The sequence below is a fragment of the Fringilla coelebs genome (assembly GCF_963513975.1).
Source record: "Fringilla coelebs genome assembly, chromosome: 17".
NCBI lineage: Eukaryota > Metazoa > Chordata > Aves > Passeriformes > Fringillidae > Fringilla > Fringilla coelebs.
In genome coordinates, this window is record NC_140043.1 from 3197097 (window position 1) to 3219691 (window position 22595).

General features: G+C 55.0%; 1 protein-coding gene across 1 annotated transcript in view; it reads left to right on the forward strand.

Moving 5' to 3' along the window:
- Window positions 1–22595, forward strand: part of KSR2 (kinase suppressor of ras 2) — a gene marked incomplete at both ends in the record, with an annotated part of 76669 nt that overhangs the window by 36292 nt on the left and 17782 nt on the right. The window contains 9 exons of the mRNA XM_084217120.1: window positions 2489–2558; window positions 3097–3180; window positions 5474–5541; window positions 6964–7082; window positions 9589–9757; window positions 12151–12192; window positions 12454–12520; window positions 14036–14084; window positions 14823–15190. Coding sequence (XP_084073246.1) covers window positions 2489–2558; window positions 3097–3180; window positions 5474–5541; window positions 6964–7082; window positions 9589–9757; window positions 12151–12192; window positions 12454–12520; window positions 14036–14084; window positions 14823–15190 — 1036 coding nt within the window. The remainder of the gene's footprint in view (window positions 1–2488; window positions 2559–3096; window positions 3181–5473; window positions 5542–6963; window positions 7083–9588; window positions 9758–12150; window positions 12193–12453; window positions 12521–14035; window positions 14085–14822; window positions 15191–22595) is intronic.

Here is a 22595-nt window from a genome sequence, read left to right on the forward strand (position 1 = left end):
GAATTATGGCCGGGAGAATTCGGATTTTTGAGGCAGGCAGGAGGCTGCTGGTGATGAAGGTTTAAATGATCGCTGGCACGGGGGCAGCTCCGGGGCGCTGGGAGGGGGGAGCAGGGAGAGAAGGAGGGAGCAGGGAGAGAGGGAAGGAGCAGGGAGAGAGGGAAGGAGCAGGGAGAGAGGGAAGGAGCAGGGAGAGAAGGAGGATGGGGGAGACGCGGCCACTGTCGCGCTTCAAAGCCTGTGAGGATCATCAGATCCTCAGATCCCACGGCCACTTCTCCATCACAAGATCCCCACGACACGCCCGACCGTCCCACCCTGAATCAAGCCCTGCTCCTGTGGGTTTCCCCCCTGGTAATTAGCGCTAATTGTGCTAATGAGGGGGGTTTTCAGTGAGAATATGCCTCCCGTGCTGGGGGGATGCTGCTGCATCTCCCCCTGGGCATCCCCCCGAGTTAGCCCTGCCAGGAATCCGGGTAAAGGGGGGACTCCCCAATTAACCCCAGCGCCCCCCAAGCCCTCGGGGCTGATCCCCGGTGCCTCCCCCTGCCCTCCTGCCCCGCTCCGCCGCTTTTCCCTCCTGCCAACAGCGGCTCTATTGTTAAACGCCGCGATCCTACGTGGCTCGCTGCCGCTAATGAAGGTAATTAGCTGTGAGTCACGTCGGGCTCATTTAAGTTACGAGGTCAAAATCCCCGCTACACTTCAATACATTTTTGCAGCGAGCCCATTTAGAAAGTAATTAAAAGGCTCAGCGGCCGCTGTTGCCTCCATCCCCTCTCCCCCGCGCCGGGCTGGCAGGATTTAATTGAGGCCAGCCGAAAGTTAGTGGGAATAAATTGTGGCTGATAACGTGGAGGTTGTAATTTAATTCCGGGAGAAGAGCTGCTCTGGCCGGGGTGTTTGGCTCTTCGGGGAGCGGCGTTGGAGGGGGGGTGATGACAACTCGGTTTTCTAACAGGATTTAGTGAGGGGAGAATGACGCTCAGGGAGGCATGGAGGGGTCGCTCTGGGATTTGTGGCCTAAATTGCCACCCCTGGGAGGTTGTGGAGGTGGAGGGATACTGGTCCAGCAGCCCAGGGTAAGTTGTCACAAAGAAAATATCAAAAATATTGGCAATGTGGCGCTGGGGAGGTGAACTCCCCTCCTTGGCTTTGAAGGGAGTTTATAAATATTAGGGAGAGTGACTTTTCTGGACGAAGCCAGGACACAGGGAATGGCTTCCCACTGCCAGAGGGCAGGGATGGGTGGGATACTGGGAATTAGGAATTGTTCCCTGGGATGGGGATGGGCTGGAATGGAATTCCCTGGATCCCTGGCAGTGCCCAAGGCCAGGCTGGACAGGGCTGGGAGCAGCCTGGGACAGTGGGAGGTGTCCCTGCCCGTGGGAACGAGATGATTTTAATGTCCCTTCCCACCCACCCCATCCCGTGCCTGTGTGATTGTGACATCTCAATCGCTGCCTCTGCCTGAGGAAGGACCAGAAGGAGAGAAGGATCCAGAGCTGCTGCTGGTCGGAGGTGCTGGAGCAGGATCAGGGCTGCTCCCAGGATTTCTAACCCGGGGGAGGGATGTAAATGTAACCTTCAGCCGCCGAGTGCAATTAGAGCCCCGTGCCTGCCGCTATATTAAAATGGGATATTAAAGCAAACAGCGGCGCTCCCCGCTCCCTGGGCTAATATCCAGCGCCTGTTTAGCCAGGGATTTGCTGGCACTCCGAGCAAACAGCCGGGAGCCACCGCTGGTGCCCGGGAAACCTCTCAAATCCCCGAGTGAAAATCCAGCCTTTGGATCCCGGCGTGGATCCGCTCCCGGGGCTGAGCATCCTGCGGGGCAGGACCTTTCCCGTGGCCGGGAGGAGCAGGAAGAGGAGCAGGAGGAGGAGGAGGAGCAGCTTTACCACCCTCGCCGAGGCTGAAGGAGGGTGTGAAATGCAAGCACGGCCACGCTCCTGATTGCCTCCCTGCTCCAGCGGTGCCGCTGAACTCCCCTCTTTGTCTTTATCCCTCTCCCTGTTTTTCCCTTGGAAGGAGAGCACCGGGGCTGCTTTTAGCTCTGCTCTTCCCCGGGAACAGGAATGGAATCGCCTTTGGAGCGGCTGGCGCTCAGCTTTTCCTCAGCTGCCACCTCAAGCCGTGATGTCTTATTAAAAACTGACAACGAGGCTGCTCCAGCTTTATTTTCCCTTCCTTCTTTGGACATCCTGATGTGATTCCCAAAGTCTTGCAGTCCCGTCCTGCCTGCACATGGGTGCTCCCTCTCCTCTCCCCTCCCTGCTCCAAACTGGGCGTAGGGACCTGGGACAGGAGAGGCCGATTCCCACGGAACCACAAATCCCAGAGCTCTCCTGACTCAGAGAGGCATTCCAGGGGGAAATAGCAGGAAAATCCCGTTTCTTGTGCACATCCTTTGCTCCCCTTCCCAAAAACCCGATCCCCAGCTCTCGATGCTGTCACCAGCGCTGTTTTTCCTGGTCTCTCCCTGCAGATACGCTGTCAGTGCCTCGCTGGTCCCCGCAGATCCCTCGGCGGGATTTAGGAAACTCCATAAAACACAGGTGGGCCCCTCCCCCTGCTGGGGGATGAGGGATGGGCATCTCCCTTCCCATCTCAGCTCCAGGACACCGAGATTGGGGACATTCCCCCTCTTTCCCGCGCTGGGCTGCGCTGTCCTCCAAGCCCATTTCAATTCCATTTCAGTTCAGATCTGGTTTAGATAAGGCTCGAGCCGCTATCGATAAATCTGTGCATTATCCGTGACCTTGCCAGCCTTCAGCAAATTCCCCATCTCTGGATTAGAACCCTTCCATATCTCCCCGAAGAGGGAAAAGCACCAGGAAGAGCGCTGCTGTCTGATGGCTGCAAACTCTGGTCCCCAGGACAGGCAGGGGTTTGGGGGTGTCTGGGGTGGGAATTATGGGGAGTTGGGGTTGGATTCCCTTCGGAAGAAGCTTCCAGAACCAAAGGAAAGCTCGGGGTTGTGTTTGGGCATCCCTAGGAAAAATTCCTCGACACCTGCAGCGGAGAGAGGATAAAGCAGGGCTCGGGGGATAAGCGATGCTTCAGCTCTCCCCCTCTCTGTGTTTCTCCCCACAGGTTTTCCACCAAGTACTGGATGTCTCAGACCTGCACCGTCTGCGGGAAGGGAATGTTGTTCGGCTTAAAATGCAAAAACTGCAAGTATGGCGCCGTGCCGGAGCTGTTCGTGTCACTCCTTCACACTGGGAGGGGAGAAAATCGGGTTTTTGGGCAGGGAGAGACCAGCCCGGCTCTGGCCAGCTCACCCTCACAGGAAGCTTTAACGAGCTGTGGAATCGGGTGAAAAACACCCCAAGGCAGGCCTGGTTTTGTGTCTGGGCTGGGATCAGGCTCCTCGGGGAGGATGTGCCCGCCAGACCTCGGCTCTGCTCGCTCCAGGGCTCTGAGTCAGATCCTGACAGTGCCCCTTCCCCAAGCCTGGCTTTAGATCCCCACGTTGTGGAGATTCCCTGTGGAATCATCTGCAGGACGTGAGGGATGGATGTGCTGGAGCCGGCAGGGACAGCTCTGCCCATCATGTGGGTTTCGCCCACAGTTTTGGGCTGTAACCTCCGTTTCTGCCGAGTTTTGGGCACCTCTGCGTCCTGGCAGGGTTCCCGAGGAGCCAAATCGGTAAATCCATGGTGCAAAAGAGAGATGCAGAGCCTGGGGCTGCTTCAGCCGCTCCAAACCCGCCGCAGCCCGGCCTTGCGCTGCTGGAGCCGGGATTGCCCTTCCCGGGGCCGGGAGGTGGGGATGCGCGATTGTCTGCGGGTAACGGAGCGGGAACGATCGCTGCCGCCGCTGATTAAGCGCTGATGAGTTGGTAAATTGGGATTTAAACCTGCGAGAAGCGCTCGGTTACTCCGCAGCTGGTGGGGCTTTTCTGGAAGGGATGTTCTCAAACACAGGGATTTTAAAGGGGTGATTCCCGGTCTGTCCATGCTCGAGGAACTGGAGGCTTTTCCTGCGAGCTCTCCGTGCTGGGGGAGGGATCCCTGACCAGGATCAGGGATGCTGTGGCTCTGGCTGTGGAAATCCCACTCCCTGTAATCCTACAGAAAAGAACAAATCCATTTCCTGGCAGTCAAAAGTTGGCTGTGCACACAAGGCATTTAGGTTTTTTCCAGCCTTGCCCCGGCGCTGCTTTCCCCAGAAAGCAGAGGGGAACCAACAGGTAAAACAAACAAACGGACCCCAAACCCCCCAAGCCTCAAATACCAAATTAATTCCTGCCTTTCCCTCTAGGAACAGCTTTGTAATAAAAGCTAACACGGGCAGCTCCTGAATTTTCATTACCCAGCTCATTGACTTGAAGCTGCCGTTCTTTTTTTTTTTTTCCCCCATCATTTCCCCTTGTTTTGATAAATCCTTTCCTCCCTTTTCCCTTTTCCCCCATGGCTTTCTGCCCGCCTGGCAGAGCGTGAGCTGGGGATGCGTTTCCATCCTTAATTAAGGAGGAATGGGAAGGATTTGGAAGTCTGCCCGTGCCTATATGCATCACCTGGGGGTGAAGCCCTCCAGACTCCTGCCCTGGCTCCGGGGGAAAAAAAAACGGGAAAAGCTCTGTAGAATATCCAGAGGCTGTAAATCCTCTCTTTATTTTGGCTAAATGTCCTTAATGAAGGCAGGAGAGGAGGGCACAATGACAGGGACACAGCAAGGACCAGGACAGCCACTTCTTCCCCCTCTGCTGCTCCTGAATTTAGTTAAGCATCCAGCAGCAGGATGGTGGGAACGGGGATTTCATGGAACCACGGAATTGTTTGGGCTAGAAGGGACCTTAAAGCTCATCCTGTCCCACCTTCAGCACACCCTTCCCCCCAGAGCAGGACTCTGCTCCTCTTACTGCAGCCAGCTCTGGCAGAAGTGACAGTTTGGGGCGTCCTCAAGCCTGGCTGGCCCAGAAAGGGGCAGTGGGGCAGAGCCCCCCGGTTTGGGAATTTCTGTGCTGCTCCACTGGGATGGAGGCAGATCCCCGGTTTCCCAGGGGTGAGCAGCCCCTGTGTGCTGCCAGCCAGCCCCTCCTGGTTTCCAGGATGTGCATCCTACACTGTTCCCTATCCCTGAGCTGCTGCTGGGCAGTGATGGGGAGCTCGGAGGGCTCACTCTGAGTGAGGGACCAAAGCCCTGCATCCGGCGCTTTCCCAGGGGGAAAAGGAGGAAAAATTCCATCACAGGATTCCAGAATGGCCTGGATAGGGAGGGACCTTAACGCCCATCCCATTCCACCCCTGCCACACCTTCCACTATCCCAGGCCTCATCCAGCCTGGCCTTGGATGCTTCCAGGCATCCAGGGGCAGCCACAGCTTCAACCTCCCCGCCAGGGAACAATTCCTTCCCAATATCCCACCTGTCCCTGCCCTCTGGCAGCGGTGAGAAGCTTCCCCCCTTACCCTGTCCCTCCATCCATCCGTGTTCCCTTCTCACTCCTTTCTCTCTGTCCCCTGCCAGGCTCAAGTGCCACAACAAATGCACCAAAGAGGCCCCCCCGTGTCACCTGCTGATCATCCACCGCGGAGGTGAGGCCCCCCTGCTCCCCGCTCCGAGCCTCCGGGGATGTTGCCAGCGGGTAAAACTTCCGAAAGCCCCCCGGGGGGTTCGGGAGCCGCACCCAGGCGGGGTCCCCGGCGGGACGGAGGCTCCCGAACCGCTTGGGCGCTCCGGGGAAATGTTACCCACCGTTTTTTCCGCTTGTAGGGAGACGAGCCGGTCGGGGCGAGGCAGATTTGCATTGCAAACCACTTCCACCCACCCTCCCCCTGCCTCCTTTTCTTTTCAGATTCCCCACCGCACGGGGTAAGTCCAACCAGGTTTTCGCCTTTTGCTTCTGTCGAGAGCTCAGGGCGGACGGGGGACCCCGAACCCCCCGGTGCATGCGGGGTCCCCGCGCCGGGGACGCGGCCGTGGCCCTGCGGATGCTCGTGGTGCTTTTTGGAGCTGCCTTATCCCGCTCTCCTGCGGGAGAGCCCGGCCTAAAATCCGCACACAGACAGGCAGAACCTTGCAGCAGGACGGCGGGGCGGCGCTTCCCCACCTCTTTTCTTCCAGATTTTGGCTCCCTTTGCTGGCCAGAGGACCGCGACTGCCTGAGGGAAACGCTTCCAATCGCTCTTGCCTTGAATTTTGAGCTCTTAAAGCCGTTCCTTTGTGTTAAATTGTTAAATATTCCCCTCCCAAAACCCGCTCTTTGCTTTAATTCCCGGGGAAAAGGATTGTGCTGATGGCGCCTCAGAGGGGGCAATTTTACAGCCCCCATCCCACCCCACGCCCTCGCTTGCAGCAAATTTGGGTGGAAGCGGTTGAAGACCCCCCCTCGTCAGGCTCGGAGCTGCTGCAAACCCTGCCGGGGAGGCAGGGAAGGGGCAGTCGGGCTCCTGGGATGGGCAGGAGTTGGGATTTAGGGCTGTGATGTTGCAAGAGCCGGAGCTGCCCGCTGTGTGTTTTAGGAGCAGCATGGCTTTGGGGTGGCCTCAGCATCATTGAAAGACCTCCCCACTCCCCCCAAAAATCACAAACCCAGCTCTTAAATCCACTGTCTTGGAGTTAAGCCGTTCCTGAACCGCCCCCAACCTTCAGGCTGGCTTTTCCCTCAAAAATCTCCCCGCTGAGAGTGCTCTGAGCCGGCTCCTTCCCTTCACCCCAAAAAGCTCCAGCAAGGAACAGGACTGTGCTGGCCGAGCCCCGGCTCACGGAGGGGCCGTGGCAGCTGCTGGACGCCCCAAATTGCTGCCTCAGCCCCCGGGGAGGGTTGGCTGTGGCCGGGGTGCAGGAGGATCCCGAAGCTCAGCTGCCATCCCAGGCTGGAAGTGCCGCGGGAATCGCTTCGGAGAGCGGTTTGCAAGCGCGGGGTGACCCCGAGCGCTCCCGCCGAGCTTTGATGTCCTTCCCTCTCTCTTCCCCTCCTCTCCACCTCCTTTTCCCTCTCTCCCTTCCGAATCCAGCAAGGTTAGTCCGGACAGAGTCGGTGCCCTGCGACATCAACAACCCCCTGAGGAAGCCCCCCCGCTATTCGGACCTGCACGTCAGCCAAACGCTCCCCAAAACCAACAAACTCAACAAGGTGAGCCCCGAGCCCCCCGGGTGCACGCCCTGCCACAGGGACAGGAGCCTCTGCTCACAAATACCCACAGCTTCGCAGAGAATCGTGAAATTCCTCAGGCTGGAAAAATCTTTTAAGGAAATTGAGTTCGGTTGCTCCCCCTGCACTGCCAAAGCCGGCACTACCCCATGTCCCCAAGTGCCACATCTACATGGCTGCTGAATGACTCCACCCCTGCCCTGGGCAGCTGTGCCAGTGCCTGACCACCCTTTCCAAGAAGGAATTTTCCCAAATTCCCCCCTGAGCCTGCCCTGGCCCAGCCTGAGGCCGTTCCCTCTCCTCCTGTCCCTGTTCCCTGGAGCACAGCCCGACCCCCCCGGCTGTCCCCTCCTGTCAGGAGCTGTGCAGAGCCACAAGGTCCCCCCTGAGCCTCCTTTGCTCCAGGCTGAGCCCCTGCCCAGCTCCCTCAGCCTCTCCTGGGGCTCCAGCCCCTTCCCTGGACATGTATCCAATGGAGTTATTTCTTTTAAAAATAAAATGAGATCAGCACTTCCAGAACAGCCTGGATCCTGCTGTCCCAGTGCTGCTCTGAGTTCTCCAGGTCCAAGCTGAATTTGGAGTGGTTTGAGGTCTCTGCTCCCAGTGGAGGCTTCAATAAATAACAAATTTATTGTTGCAAATAAAACCAGCCTGGAATTGGATTGTCCCTGGCGAAGCTGCTCAAGCCAGACCTGACAGAGCACCTGGCTCACTCCTGCTCTGCCTTGATACAATAAACCCATCACAGGGCTGCCTCTGATGGAATTTACAGCCTGTTGGCCTCCAGTGGAAAATTCCTTGGAGGAAGGGCAGGGTGAGGGGTTGGCAGGCTGGAAGTGCTCAGGAAGAGGGATACCACTGACCTGATGGGGAATGGATCAGCAAAACCCTGGATTCCCAAAGCCTGGCTGAGCTCAGAAAAGTCTGGGTACCAAGATGCTCCTGGAGAGCGATTTTAAACCTAAATCTTTGTAGGAATTTCTTGGTGTTGGGATCTGCTCTGGTTTTGTTGTTTTGGGGTGGTGCCTTTGTCCTGAGTGCTCCTGTTCAGGTTGAAATTTCTCCTGTAAATATTCTTATTTCAGCAGGGTCCCCTTCTCACTTTGGTATTTCCAAAAGCATTTCTTTAAAAGTATCCTGAATAAAATCGTGGAATGGCCTGGCTTGGAAGAGACCTTCAATTCCTCTAATTCCAATCCCCCATGAAATCTTTTTGTTTTGACCTTCACTGATTGCTTAAAAAGGAATTTACCCCTGACCAAGATTATTGAGCATGGAATGATGACCAATATGGCTTTCCTGGAAAGCCCAGCTCATTTAAGAATTAATTAATTAGGACAAAATCACCTGCTGGGGAAGACTCGTGCAGATTTTTTAACCTTGGAGGGAAATTCTTCGGGAATGGGAATGCTCAGCACTGCTCACACCCTCTTTAGTGGCTCCAAGTTGGGCAGCAAGGGGGGAAATCCTGGCCTCGATTTTCCTTTTGGGATCCAAGACATCCAAGCAGGGGAAATCCTGGCCTCGATTTTCCTTTTGGGATCCAAGACATCCAAGCAGGTTTTCCTGCCTGTTGGCTCTCCGTGGTCCCTTCCCACCCACCCCAGTGTGCACCCAAAATCGATGGCCTTGACTGGGAAGAGTCAAGGAATGCTGAGGAATGTCTTGGGATGCGTTGGCTGCTCCTTCCAGATCCCTCTGCTCCCTGCAAGGCCCTGGGGCTTGGCTCCAAGGAGCTCAGCAGGAACTTCCTTGGGGACCTTGTTGTCCCCAAGGACCAAGCCCCAAGGTGGTGGCCCCCGTTCTGGCCTTGGTGGCTGTGGCTGTGCAGAGCCAGGAGATTTGTGGCACCTCAGCCGGGGGTGAGGTGGGAAAGGAGCCAGTTTATGGTGGGAAATGGCCTTGGGGGATACAAACAGCTTTGGGAAAAGCTCTGGGTGTTTTCTAGGACTTCTGGAAGTGGGTGGGATGATGTCATGTTGTATTTGTGGGGTGCCCCACGTCAGGGAGGAGTGATGAATCTGACTCCATGTCCTCAGAAGGCTAATTCATTATTTTATGATACTATATTAAAGAATACTGTGCTATACTAAAGAATGCAGAAAAGATACTTACACAGAATGCTAAAAAGATAATAATTAAAACTGGTGACTCTCTCCAGAGTCCTGACATAGCTTGGCACTGATTGGCCAAAGAGTGAAAACAACTCCCAGCAGAATGCAATGGAACAATCACCTGTGGGTGAACAATCCCCAAACACATTCCAAAGGAGCAAAACACAGGAGAAGCAAATGAGACAAGAATTGTTTTCCTTTTCTCTGAGGCTCCTCAGCTTCCCAGGAGACAAATCCTGGGTGAAGGGATTTTTCAGAGAACGTGAATGCCTCCACGTTCTTTGTCACCCGCGCTCCTTTGCCCCTCGGAGTGGCGCCGGCCAGCGCTGCTCTCACCAGCTCCTCTCCTTTCCCTCCTCCCCTGTGTCCCTCAGGACCACATTCCAGTGCCCTACCAGCCCGATTCCAGCAGCAACCCCTCGTCCACCACGTCGTCCACGCCGTCCTCGCCGGCGCCGCCGCTGCCGCCCAGCGCCACCCCGCCGTCCCCGCTGCACCCCTCCCCGCAGTGCCCGCGCCAGCAGAAGCAGTTCAACCTGCCAGGTAGGCCACCCCCTCCCCAGGTGGCACTCGTGTCCTGGGGTGTCCTTGGGATGTGGGACGGTTCTGCCTGATTCCCTTCCTAGGTCTACGCCGGGGTGGGGAGAAGGTGGAAGTAGAAATGAGGAGAAAAAGTGAGTTTTGGGTAGTTCAGGTGGGGATCTCTGGTCTGACCCCCTGCTTGAAGAAGGGTCAGAGGCCAAGGCTCCTCCTCCAAGGTTGGAGCCAGCCCAGCTTCTGCTGCTCTTGAGGCTACAAAGCCTTTCCAGGCGTGGACTTTCCATTTCTCTGTGGATTTTCCATGACATTCCACCTCAGGCACAAACAGAAACCAGGGGCTGGCCCCTCTGTGAGGGCAAATTGGGGTGACCCTGACATGTTTTTGGGGTGATGGGTGCCCAGCAGGTTGGCATTGTGCGTGTGGGGTGACAGATGATTCTAGGAATGTCTGAGGTGGCTTGTCCCGTGGAATCTGGACCTGGGATCCTCCTGCTCCAGGAGCTCCATCTCTTCAGGGATGGTGGGAGAGGCAGGGGGGTCGTGATGGCTGCAGGGCACAGAAGTCATGGAAGATGGCCCAAAAAGCTCATCCTGAGCTGAGGATGTATCAAAGCCTGCCCCGGAATGTCTGCCTTCCAGGAAAGGTCCCTTCCAGGAGGGAATGGCTCAGCATCACTCCTGGAAGTGTGCCCACCTGCTCCCAAAACAGAGCTGTGAGGGGAGCAGAGATCTCTGGGATGCTGAGGCACTCCTGGCTGTCCCTGTGCCCTGCTCGGTCCATGGCCTCCTTGCTGGACCATCCCAGAAGGATGAGGTCCTGCACCCCCAAAATCTCAGGATTAACGGACTGGTGTGGGTGGAAGGAGGGTCAGGATGGCTTCTCCAGAGGAACCAGGCAGGATCTTCATGCTCTGTGGTGTGCCTCCACCTTGAGCAGTCTTCAGCGAGAGAGGAAGATGAGGAGGAAGTTGCCTGGCAGAATCCATGGCTGCAACACTTCCAGAAGTTGGGAACCCCTCCCAGCAATCAGCCCCCCATCATGTCCTGTGTGCCCAGAGAGGTGGCAGTCCCAGAGTGCCTGGGGTTCAGGCAGGACTCTGGAATGGTGTGAGGAAGCCCTGAGCACTCCCAGGAGGGTCAGGATTTCACCAGGCACAGCCCTGGAGCCTCCAAGGTCTGCAGGACACGGCATCAGTTCCGTGCTGGTGTGACCCAGCCCGAGGAATTCTTCCAGAGCCGAAGTGTCCCGGTGTCTTGGCATCCCAATCTGCCTGCTGGGCCAGCCCTGGGGGGATCCAGCCCCTGGTACCCCCATCATGGGTCACTCCTGCAGCAGCCATCTCCCTCTGGGGTTTTTTGGGATGTTATTTCATGGATTTCACCCCCTTTTGGGGAACCTGGAACACATTCCCAGCTGGCAGAGATAGAGCAGGGCGGGATCAGACCTTGGCATCTCGGGGGGTTTGCTCCCTGTTTTATTGCCATCAGGAGCAGGATGGGATCCAAAGCAGGATTTACCCTGCTTTCATCTTCCCACTGGGAGGTTTTCTGTGGTTTATCCCATCAAGATGATCATCTCAGGGATTAGGATTTGGGCTTGCAAACGGTGACACAGTGACCTTCTCCTGCTGGAATTACCTTCCAGGCTCCTTTGATGTCGGCTCAGGTGCTGCTGCAGGGCTGAGGTCGGACTTTGGGGTCTCTGAGCTGCAGGGGGGAAGCTGAGCCATGGCCCTTGGGGTCCTGGAGATGAGAAGGTGACATCTGAGCTGCTGCCAGCCTCTGGTGGCCTCAGCAGCTCCGAGTTCTTCACACCCATGACCTGCCTGCCCCTGGAATCAGATCAGTCCTCAGGCTGGAGATGGGAGCTGATGGATGTTCCCAACACCCAGAGCTTCTCTGAGCTCTGGCTTTGGACAGTGGCTCCCAGGACTCCTTCCAGGAAGGATAGGGCTCCAGAGCAAGGGAAAAAAGAGTGGCATGTAGCCTAAATGGGCAGCAGTCCCAAACCCATCACTTGGTGTCTCCGTGATGCCAAGAGGTTCCCAAATTCCACTTGAGGTCCAGGACTCTCACCCTGCTGGCAAACTGGTGTCCAAACCCCTCCAGTGACTTCATGGATGATGTCAACACTCTCAAACGGTGCAGAAGAGAAGATGTGGGGGGAAAAAATCAAGTTATTACCCAGCAAAGGTCTTGAATTTTTGGCCTGGTCATCCTCTGTGCCATTTTGGAATATGGACTATTCCGTGTGGGGGTATGGGAGTGGGAGAGGTTGGATCAGACAGGAGGGGCTCACCCAGCTGGGGTTGAGGTTTCCTGGTGAAGAGCTGGGCACAGGCTGGAGCTTTTCCAGCTCCACAGGTCAGTGTTGAACCCTTGCTCCTCTTTTCCAGCCTCCCACTACTACAAGTACAAGCAGCAGTTCATTTTCCCAGGTAAGGCTCTCTGGAAGTTTCTCCTGGGATGCTGGGGGGTTTCTCCTGGTGGGGATGGGTGCATGGCCAGCCCTCCAAACCCCTGGATTTGTGCTGGGCCGGGATTCCTCCTCAGAGCCCATTGATGCTGCCGGGTGGGGTGGCCCTGAGTGACCCCCAGCCTTCCTCGGGGTGTCACTGAGCGGGACCTGGGGGTGCAGGGTGGGGTTTAACTCCCCTGGGTGCCCCCAGAGGTCTCTGACTCCTCTCTCTTGTTCCCAGATGTGGTGCCTGAGACGCCCACCCGAGCCCCACAGGTCGTCCTGCACCCCGTCACCTCCAACCCCATGTGAGTGAATTCCCCCCTTCCCATCCCCTTCCCCAAATCCTCCTGGCCCCCATGGGTGCTCCCCTGGCCTTGGGGGCTCAGGTGGTCCTGGTGAGACCCCAGAGCTCTGGAGAAGGAGGGCAAAGGGTTAATTTATAACTCTTCACTGCTAGGAAAAACAAAAAAAAATGGATTTCAGTCCACAAAGCCCGAGCCTGAGGGATTGATTAAATGATAATTGAATTGTAATTAAATTAAAAGCAGATAACCGGCATATCTTTGCCACTTCCAATATTTTCAAGCCCGATAAACTTTAGGCTGAAAGTTGGGAAAAGCAGCATCTAATCAGTGTTAGAACCATCCCTCCCCAGCAGGTCGGGCCCAAATCCATCATTCCAGGATGTGCTGGAGCCTGTGCTGCTCCAGCAGCACCATCCCACTGCTCTGTCCCTCCTGACCCTTGCTCTAAAGGACATTTTGGGAGGATTTCACAAGCCAGGGGTTCAAGGGACCAGGTCTGGCCCCAGTTTGTGGCTGGCTCATCCACACTCTCCAGATTCCACTGAGGATCCAGTGGAGCAAAGGATGGAACAACTGTCCCTTGGGAATTCATGGAAAAATGGGGAAGCCAAACCCTTTTTCCCACCCCTGCTTAAATGAAGGTATCAAGACATAGGATTTTTGGGGAGGAACAGCTTTCAATATCCAAAACCTGTGGTTCCCACTGCCTCCAGCCCACTGGAAACATCCCATGGGAGCCATCCTGGGCTTGGCTGGGTTAAACATCTCTGGATCCTCGGGAGACAGGAATTCGTGCCTGGGATAGTGATGAGGAGCCGGCTGCTCCTGCAAACCATCCATCCATGGAGATGTTTTGCAGCCACTTGGGCTTCCCAAGCTTCTCAAAATACCAGGATTGACTCTTTTTCTGTAGGATCCTGGGATTTTTAGTCTTTAGTGGCTGTGGAATGGGATAGGACTTGTGGGATTGCCACGTCCGAGTGGCCTGGGGAGCGTAATTCCCCTGGGAAGAGATTTTTAATAATAATAATTTATAACATATTTTTATGATGTTTGAAACCACCCGAGCTGCTCCAGCTGATCCCTCATTCAGAATTTCCCTAATTCCCCGTTAATTGTCAGGAGCAGCAGCCCCCAATCATGGAGCTGGGGGTGGGAGGTGCTGAGTGAACAGGGAAGGAAGAGAACTGGAAAACCAGCCAGATTTGGGTGCTTTACTGCAGGGAGAGGATCTTTGAACCCTCCACTTCTCCAAAATGGTTGAAAAACTCCTTTTCTTTCCTTCTGCGCTTCTGCTTTGGCCGGGGTTGGTTGCAAAGAAATCTTGGAAATCCCTGAAAACGCCTCGAGTGTGGTCAGAGCCAGTGGAAGGGGGGGTAAATCTGTCCCTGTCCCTTTCCCTGGGTCAGTGACACCTTCTCCTCTCTGATCCCTTTATCCCTGGGGCAGGAAGAGGGACTGCTCCCCAGATCCCGGTGTTTTTCCATGGTGTTAATTCCGTAATTCTTTTAACAGCCTGGAAGGAAACCCATTGCTTCAAATTGAAGTGGAGCCCACCTCGGAGGTGAGATGGCTCCTGTGCTTAATGGGCCCTGGTTTTAAGGATATCTTGGGGCACATTTCCTGGGAAATGGAGACGTTTCCCATCTGTGCAGTGGAATTGCTGATAATTGAATTAAAGTCCAGGCATCCGTGTCCCCACCCCATGGAGAGGGACCCTCCTGGGCTTCGAGTTTGGAACTCAATGAGGTTTTTTAGGAGGCATTAAAAATGCGGTGGGAGGGAAGGAAGGGGGAGGGAAGATGAGGATGGAGCTCTTAAGGGGTGTTGTAAATCCTGTAGGAAGTCTAAATCGACCATCGAGGGGTCTGGGAATAATGGGAATTAACAGAGCACAGCTCAGCCAGGGGAGGATGAAACTGTTTTAAGGCAAATTAATTAAACCTCTGATGGGTCACAATCTTAAATTTAGCCCCAGGCTGGGGTTAAATGGCTCCACAGGGAAGCGGTGTGGAGTCCCGGGCTCTGGAGGGATTTAAAGCCCTGTGCTTGTGGCACTTGGGGACATGGGCTTGTGGTGACCTTGGCCATCCTGGGGAAGGGTTGGACTCCATCCCAGATGGCTTTTCCAACCGAAAGGATTCCATGTTTCTATGAAAATCTGGGATTCCGCCAACCGGGTGTAGAGCGCGGCCGCTGCGTTGGCGTTGGGAGGTCCCTGCCTGGTTCCTCTGGCTCTGAGTTGGGTCAGTGGGGTTTTCCCCCCTGGTTTATTGTCCCCCATTCCCTTGTCCCACCGCAGAACGAGGAAGGCGCCGAGGAGGTGCAGGAGTCCGAGGACGACTTCGAGGAGATGAACCTCTCGCTGCTGTCGGCGCGCAACTTCCCGCGCAAGGCCAGCCAGACCAGCATCTTCCTGCAGGAGTGGGACATCCCCTTCGAGCAGCTGGAGATCGGCGAGCTCATCGGCAAGGGCCGCTTCGGGCAGGTGTTCCACGGGCGCTGGCACGGCGAGGTGGCCATCCGCCTGATCGACATCGAGCGCGACAACGAGGACCAGCTCAAGGCCTTCAAGAGGGAGGTGATGGCCTACCGCCAGACCCGGCACGAGAACGTGGTGCTCTTCATGGGGGCCTGCATGAGCCCTCCCCACCTCGCCATCATCACCAGGTGGGGCTTGTTTCTTTTCCCACCCATGTAAAAATTGTGTTTTTCCCTGGCTTTTTTTTTCCAGCGGTGTCGTTGGGTTGAGTTTTGTCCCCTAAAGAAAGGATGTTCTTCATGTTTTCCATGTGCTGGGGTTTGTGGCGTGGAGGACACAACAAATCCAAAAGTCTGTCCAGGCAGGTCGTTCTTGTGCAGGAGGGGAGCTCCAGATGGGAATGGTTTGCTTATCCAGGGGCAGGAAATGTCATGGAATTGTGGAATGGTTTGGCTTGGGTTGGGAGAGACCTTAAAGCCAATCCAGGGTTTTACCTTCCACTATCCCAGGTTATTCCAGCATTGCCTTGGACACTTCCAAGGATAGGGGGGCCACAGCTGGGCCACCTGGGCCACAGCTCTGGGCACCCTGTGCCAGGGCCTGCCCACCCTGCCAGGGAACAATTCCTCATTCCCAATCTCCCATCCATCCCTGCCCTCTGGCAGTAGGAGCCATTCCCTGTGTCCTGTCCCTCTATCCCTTGTCCCCAATCCCTCTCCAGCCCTCCTGGAGCCCATTTAGTAATTGGAGGACTGGGAGGCTCCTTGCAACTTTCAGGGGAGGGAGGTGGGATTTGGAGGCTTCCAGACCACCCAACACCTCCACAGCTTTCTTGGTCTCAAGGCATTCCCAAATACCTGCCCTCACCCACATTCCCAATGGGAATGCAGCACAGAGTCTGCCAGTGTAATCCATGCTTGGCTGGGCAAAAAATCCAACCTGGCCTGGAGGCAAAGAGGCTGAAACTGGTCCCAGAGCAGCTGTTGTCATGGGAAGTACATTTATTCCAGGGAATTTCATGATTTCCTTCACCTCCAGACCACACTTTCAGCCACGGACTGGACGTGGTGCTGCTTTTCATCCTACCCTGGGTTATTTTCTCCCAGAGAAGTTTCTCCAAGGTGAGGTTGAATTTTCCTCCTGGCAGCATTTCAAAGAGCAATGGAATGGCACCGCTTCCAGCAGCCCTCAGTGATGAAATATTGCATCATCTTTTCCGAATGTCCCTAATTTTCCCTTGAAAGTGGCACCTCCCAGTCCCTGATCCCAGACTGGGTGGCTCTGCAGGTGCTCTGCTCCCTCTTTGTCCAAAACAAAAGGGTTTCACCCCAGTTTTGTGTTACCCCCTCCCTGCTCTGGTGGGTTCATGGATGGTGTTTGCCTCGGGGGTTTCATCCCCTGGGGTCAGGGTGACTCCAGAGCGGGGCTGGCTCTCCCCAGCTGGCTTTGCAAAACACCACGCCTTTTATTCAGGACCCAAAATGAGCCATCTGGGGAAAATTCCGCAGCATTTCCATCTATTGGGTAGCTCCAGGCCAAAAGCTTTTGGGAAAGTGTGCAAACACATGTATTGATGGATGAGTCAGAGCCCCCATCCGTGTGTCACACCGCGTTCCCAAAGGGAAAGGCGGCGTCTCCACCCCGTCCCTTTGCTCAGCTTTTCAGGGCTGTTCAATAGCAAAACCTGGGAAATGTATTCCTTGATTTGTTTTTTTTAAATTTTTTTATTTTTATTTTTATTTTAATGATTTGAGCCCTGGAATGTTTTCTCTTCCATTTTCTATTCGAATGGGTCTTTCTGTGAAAGCGGAGAGGTGCCATTTTTGACAGCTGGACAAAATCAGGCTGTGTGCTGCTGCAACCTGGTGAATTAATGTGAGGAACGTGGAGCTCTGCTCGTCCTGTTCCTCTCCCAGCTGCGCTTGGTCCTGTTTTTTAGGGTCAAAATGTAAATGTATTAAATTGCCCAAAATATAACCCAAGCTCACAACATTTCCAGGCATCATTTGCTTGTTCCTTCAACCCACTTTTATCTGCACCCTTTGAAAGTTGAACCAAAATCAGCTTTAAAGTGGGGGTAGATGGGATTTTGGGAATGAGGAATTGTTCCCTGGCAGGGTGGGCAGGCCCTGGCACAGGGTGCCCAGAGCAGCTGGGGCTGCCCCTGGATCCCTGGCAGTGCCCAAGGCCAGGCTGGACAGTGGGGCTGGGTGCACCTGGGATGGTGGGAGGTGTCTCTTCCACCTGGAATGGGATCAGCTTTAAGGTCCCTCCCAACCCAAACCATTCCATGAGAATTTTACAATTGCAACTGGAAATGTGTTGGGTTTCTCTGCTGGGATTTCTGGGGTGCAGGAAAATCGATGGGGCTCAGCTCGGTCTCAGAGGATGTTTGGGAAGCCCAGGACTGTGTGAGTACATATCCCATGGCCTGGAAGTCACTTCCAGACACAATTTTCCTGCTTTGAAGCTTCCTGTTGGGCTCTGTTCTGCTGTTCTGTGACAGCACAGGAATCAGGATTTTGGGATAGTTTGGGTTGGAGGGGAATTTAAAGCTCATCCCCGCCATGGGCAGAGACATCTTTCACTATCCCAGGGTGCTCCAGGCCCTGTCCAGCATTCCTTGGACACTTCCAGGGATCCAGGGGCAGCCACAGCCAGGGCCTGCCCACCCTCACTGGGGAAAACTTTTCCTCATGTCTGATCTAATCCCTACATCCAAGGATGCTTCCTTGCTCTTGTGCCGGCGCTCCTTGTCTGGTCCATCCTTGGCTGAACATTTTTGGGAAGTCTCTGGTGTGGGAAAAGTCTTCTCACCATGTGGAGCTTTCCCTCCCATCCATGTTTCAGGTTGTTCCTGAGGGATGTGACACCCTGGGGGTGTTGTAGGGAAGGGGACAGGGATTCAGGGATCCAGGATGCTGGGAATGGTGTAGGAAGGATATTGGGAATGCTCCAGGAGGTGGCACTGGGGGAGCATCACTCTTCCAACGGGACTTTCCCAAATGGACCCAAGTCTTCCTCGCAGGTTTATGGGAATAACTTTAAACCAGCCTTTGCTTGGAGTGGGGGAAATCATTCCCAGCTGCCTGAGGAGGGGGTCATGGCTGTGAACCCAGGATGTCAGGATTTCCTCACCCTCCCTGTGCCCATTCCTGCGGCGTGCGTGGAAAAGGCCACTCTTCTCCCGGGAGCCCACGAGTGGCCACTCGAGGCCGTTTTTCCCACAAAATCCCAGCAGTTCCTTGGGGCTGCTGCAGAAATCTCCGTTTCCCTGCACGTCTGGGAGCAGCTGTGTGTCCCTGGGAAGGGGCTTCACCACGCCGTGCCACCGGCGCTGCCGGAAGGGGGTTATTTATAGCTGCGTTTATTTTTACTTTTCCCCATCCCGACGTTTTCCTTCCTGATTGCCTGTGATATTCAGGGATCGTCTCATTAGCACAAAGAAATTTCCCCCATCCAAACGGCACGGCCCAGAGGGGGGAAGAAATGGAAGGGGAAACTGAGGCAGCAGCTGGCTGAGGGTGGGATAGCTGGGGTTAAAAATCTGATTTTCCCTCTATTAATGTTTTTATGGATAAATGGGACCAGCACTGTTTAATATCTTCATCAATGATAAAAACAGCGGGATTGAGACTGGAAAAGAGAAGGCTGCAGGGAGAGCTCAGAGCCCCTTGCAGGGCCTGAAGGGGCTCCAGGAGAGCTGGAGAGGGCAGGGATGGAGGGACAGGGACAGGGAATGGCTCCCACTGCCAGAGGGCAGGGATGGATGGGAGATTGGGAATGAGGAATTGTTCCCTGGCAGGGTGGGGAGGGGCTGGGATGGCATTCCCAGCACAGCTGTAGCCCCTCCATCCCTGGCAGTGTCCCAGGCCAGGCTGGACAGGGCTTGGAGCAGCCTGGGACAGTGGGAGGTGTCCCTGCCCATGGCAGGGGTGGCACTGGGTGGCCTTTAAGGTCCCTTCCAACCCAAACCATTCCATCACTCCTGAGCTGTCTCTTCACACGACAGAAAATCAGGAATCCGGCATTTTTCCGCAGTGGGAGGTGGCGAGCGCAAGGAACGGTTCCGTCAGAGCTGCTAATGGGTTTTCTCTTGGGTAATGAGCGCTGGGGACAATTAACATCCATCTTAATTAGCGTGGAGCAGGAGCCTCGGGTGCGAGCAGGAGCCTCGGTGCTTTGAAACGGCGGCAGAGTCCTCGGCTGGGCGGGAGGGAAGGGCTGGAAAAACTCCCCTGGTTGGAATAACCAGCTGGCCTTGCTGCTGGGGAGCCTGACAAAGCCATGCCTGGGTAAACTCAGCTCCCTGGGGCTCCTGGTCCCCAGAGCAGGAGCAGAGGTAAAGCCTCAGACAGCCAAGGGGCCTTCCAAGGATGAATTCCTTTCCTAATCCTGATGAAATGGCTCCAGCCACCCATGAAAGCAGAGATTCCCACGTTTTAGGATTCTGGGGGCTGGTCCTGAGGGAAAAAGGGGGGATTTGAATGCTTGTTGATGCTTCCCAAGGCTCCAGGGGCTCTGTAGTGGAAGCAGAGGTTCAGCACACTGCATGCAGCTGGCTCCTGGTGGTTGGGAATGTTGTTTGGGAGAAGGGGGCGAGGTTATCCAGTCTGGGAGAAGATTTGAGCTGGACTCAGGGCTCTGAGCTCAGGCTGGCTTGTGAGGGGGATTTGGGGCAGCTTTTCCAGGATTCCCAGGGTTTTTAGTTAGAAGCTCCAGCGTGGAGCTTGTGCAAGGAGTCTGGGATTTGACCCCTCTTTTGTCACTCCAGGGTGACTCCAACTTTCCAGGGTGCCATTGGTGATGCCACCAGGGCTGCGTGGCCATGATTTATGTCCCTGCTGGGAAGACCAAGGAGAAGGCTGAGGAGCGTTAGGAATTCACCTGGCCTTGGCAGAACTGCGTAAAGAGAATTAATTTGTTGGAAGTGCCTTTGGAGCAGAGGAGCTTGGAATGTCTCTGCTGGAGAGGGAGCATCTCCCAAACCCTTCCCTGGAGCTGCTGGTGGTGGGGGGGGTGTGGATAAACCCAGTCCCTGTCCTTACATGAGATACTGAAGATGAAATGAGAGTTTGCTCTTTTTTCTCTGTGGAAAGCAGGTTTTAATGACAGGAACACATTCCCTGGCACTAATTAATAGGGGAGGCATGAGGGTGAGGGATGGGAAGAATATCCAAGGCACTTCAGCTGTTTGTTCATGGATAACTTTAGTGCATGGACCAAATACTGGGGTTTACTTTGATTTTATAATAGATTTCCATGCTGGATTTTGCCAATATTTAATGTTTGGCTCTGCTGCTGGGAGGAACAAGCACTTCACAAGGGATGCTCTCCCATCCCTGGACCTTGCTCCCTCTGGGCACGGAGGAGCTCTGGACAAAGCTCTGGACAAAGCTTTAGCCTCTCCCAGTGCCAGATCTCCTGACCTTTACAGGCACAGCCCAGCTGGGAAGGATTTGGGGCTTGTAAATCTTAATGCTCAGGAAGCTGGGGATATTTAACCTGATTTGAAGGGTGGGAGGAAAGGGGAAGGGTGGAAGCCGTGGCACTTAAGATGGAACAGATTGGGGGGTCTGGTTTTTCCCTGTGGATGCTCCTTGGTGCATGCAGCCAGCTCCCTGCTCTCTCCAGGGCATCCAAATTGTCCTTTGAGCTTTAACAAACCACAAATTGGAGGAACAGGGTCAGCAGGGGTGGAGCCCTGGGAGACCTGAGTGGCATCACTGCCCGTGGCAAGGCTTGGAACTGAGAGGATTTTTAAGGTCTGTTCCAACCCAAACCATTGCAGGATTCTGTGAAATTGGATTTTCCTCCTCAATGGACTTGAAATGAATCTTCCCATCCTTCCTTCCTTCCTGTGCTGGGAATTGAAGGAGGAGCTCTAAATCCCGTTCAGTGGGAGGGAAACTGAGGCACGGAGTTGCCACCTTGTTTTCCTCCATGCCAGGCTGGAGCCATGCGCTGACAGGACACAGGGAACGGCTTCCCATGGACAGAGGGCAGGGTTAGACGGGATTTTGGGAAGGCTCTTCCCTGTGAGGCCTTGGTACAGGCTGCCCCATCCCTGGAAGGGTTCCAGGCCAGGCTGGACAGGGCTTGGAGCACCCTGGGGTAGTGGAAGGTGTCCCTGCCCATGGCAGGGGTGGGGTGAGATCCTCTTTGAGGTCCCTTCCCACTCAAACCATTCCATGATTCTCTGATCCTGGAGCATTTTCCAAGCGCCTTTCAGGTCCTGCCCTTCTCTCCTCACTCCTGGGTGTACTTTGGGAAGGGAACCCCTGGATTCCTGCCTTCCCTAACCCCATCCACGTTCAAACCCCCACTTGGGGAGCCAGACCCTTCTCCTCCGCCTCTGTTGTTTTCCCTTTTCCTACTTTTCCGCCGCATTCCCTTCCCTGGCAGTTAATGGAGCTCGTAGATCATATAATAAATAGGGATCGACTTCATGCCAGGCTGTGGATCAGAATGGATTGACCCGTGGGAATGCACTCCCTGCCAATCGATGCCAGGCCATCAGGCCGGATAAATCTTGATAACGACTGACAAGGGCCAAGTCAATATGGGAATTAATATATACATTAAACCTGGCTGTATCTTCCACCAGCAGGCAGCACCTTGGGGAGGGAATATCCCGAGCCAAGAGGGTGGTTGGGAATGGGGAAAAGCAGCAGCTTGATCCTCCGTGTTTGATGTGGAAACGTTGGGGGCTGGCTGAGTTTTCCTTACCCACTGGAGCATCAAATCCCCGCCGGTGGCGGCGGCTCCTTAACGAGGAGGATGCTCCAGGGGGAAAGTTTTCCTTTGTGTTTTAAGAGTGTTTCCAAATGCTGTGGAAGTAGTGCTGGTTTGGCCCTGATTTCTCCGGGGAAGTGCTTAACGCAGCGGGATTCGCTGTGCTGGAGAGGAAGGGATTTAAGGAAATGCCTTTGATTAAGTGCCCCGCTGAGAGACGGTCCCAAAAAGCCCTTCCGCTCGTGCCAGCTCTTCCTGTCCCTGTTGAGTGACATCCCAGCATCATTCCTGATTTTTTCCGAGCATCCTCAGTGCCTGGGATCCTCTTTGGGACAGGGCAGGACCGCCTGTGGGGGATCCATGTGCTGGCACCCTGCCTAGCCAAAGAAACAGATCCTTCCTGCCACAGCAGCGTTCACTTTTTATTCACAGTAATCATTGCTGCTATCCCAAAGTGGAGCTGGGTGCCAGGGAAGCAGCCAGCTCAATCCAAAGTTTTCTTCCCTTCTCCAAGAGGGTTTTAAAAAAAATTCCTTTTCCTTCCTGAAGTTCAGAACGGTGCAGAGAATACATCAGAGACAAGGAGGTTGAGGTGCCTCCGCTCATCCTGTGCACCCAACCCTCCCTCTCGGAGCCATTCCGAGCGCGTCCTTTCCGAAGGCAGCAAGCGGCACCTGGAGCGTGGAGCTTTTTCGGATGACTTGTTTGCAAGCCTGGCTTTAGCTAAGCCCCAGGGGCTGCTTTGCATTCACCTGGCTCCGAGCTCTTCTCCCCGCAGCTGGAGGAGAGCTCGTCTCCTCTATTTCCTCCCAATAAAAATGCATGGGGTTGGCTTTTTCCAAAGAACTTGTTTTTTTC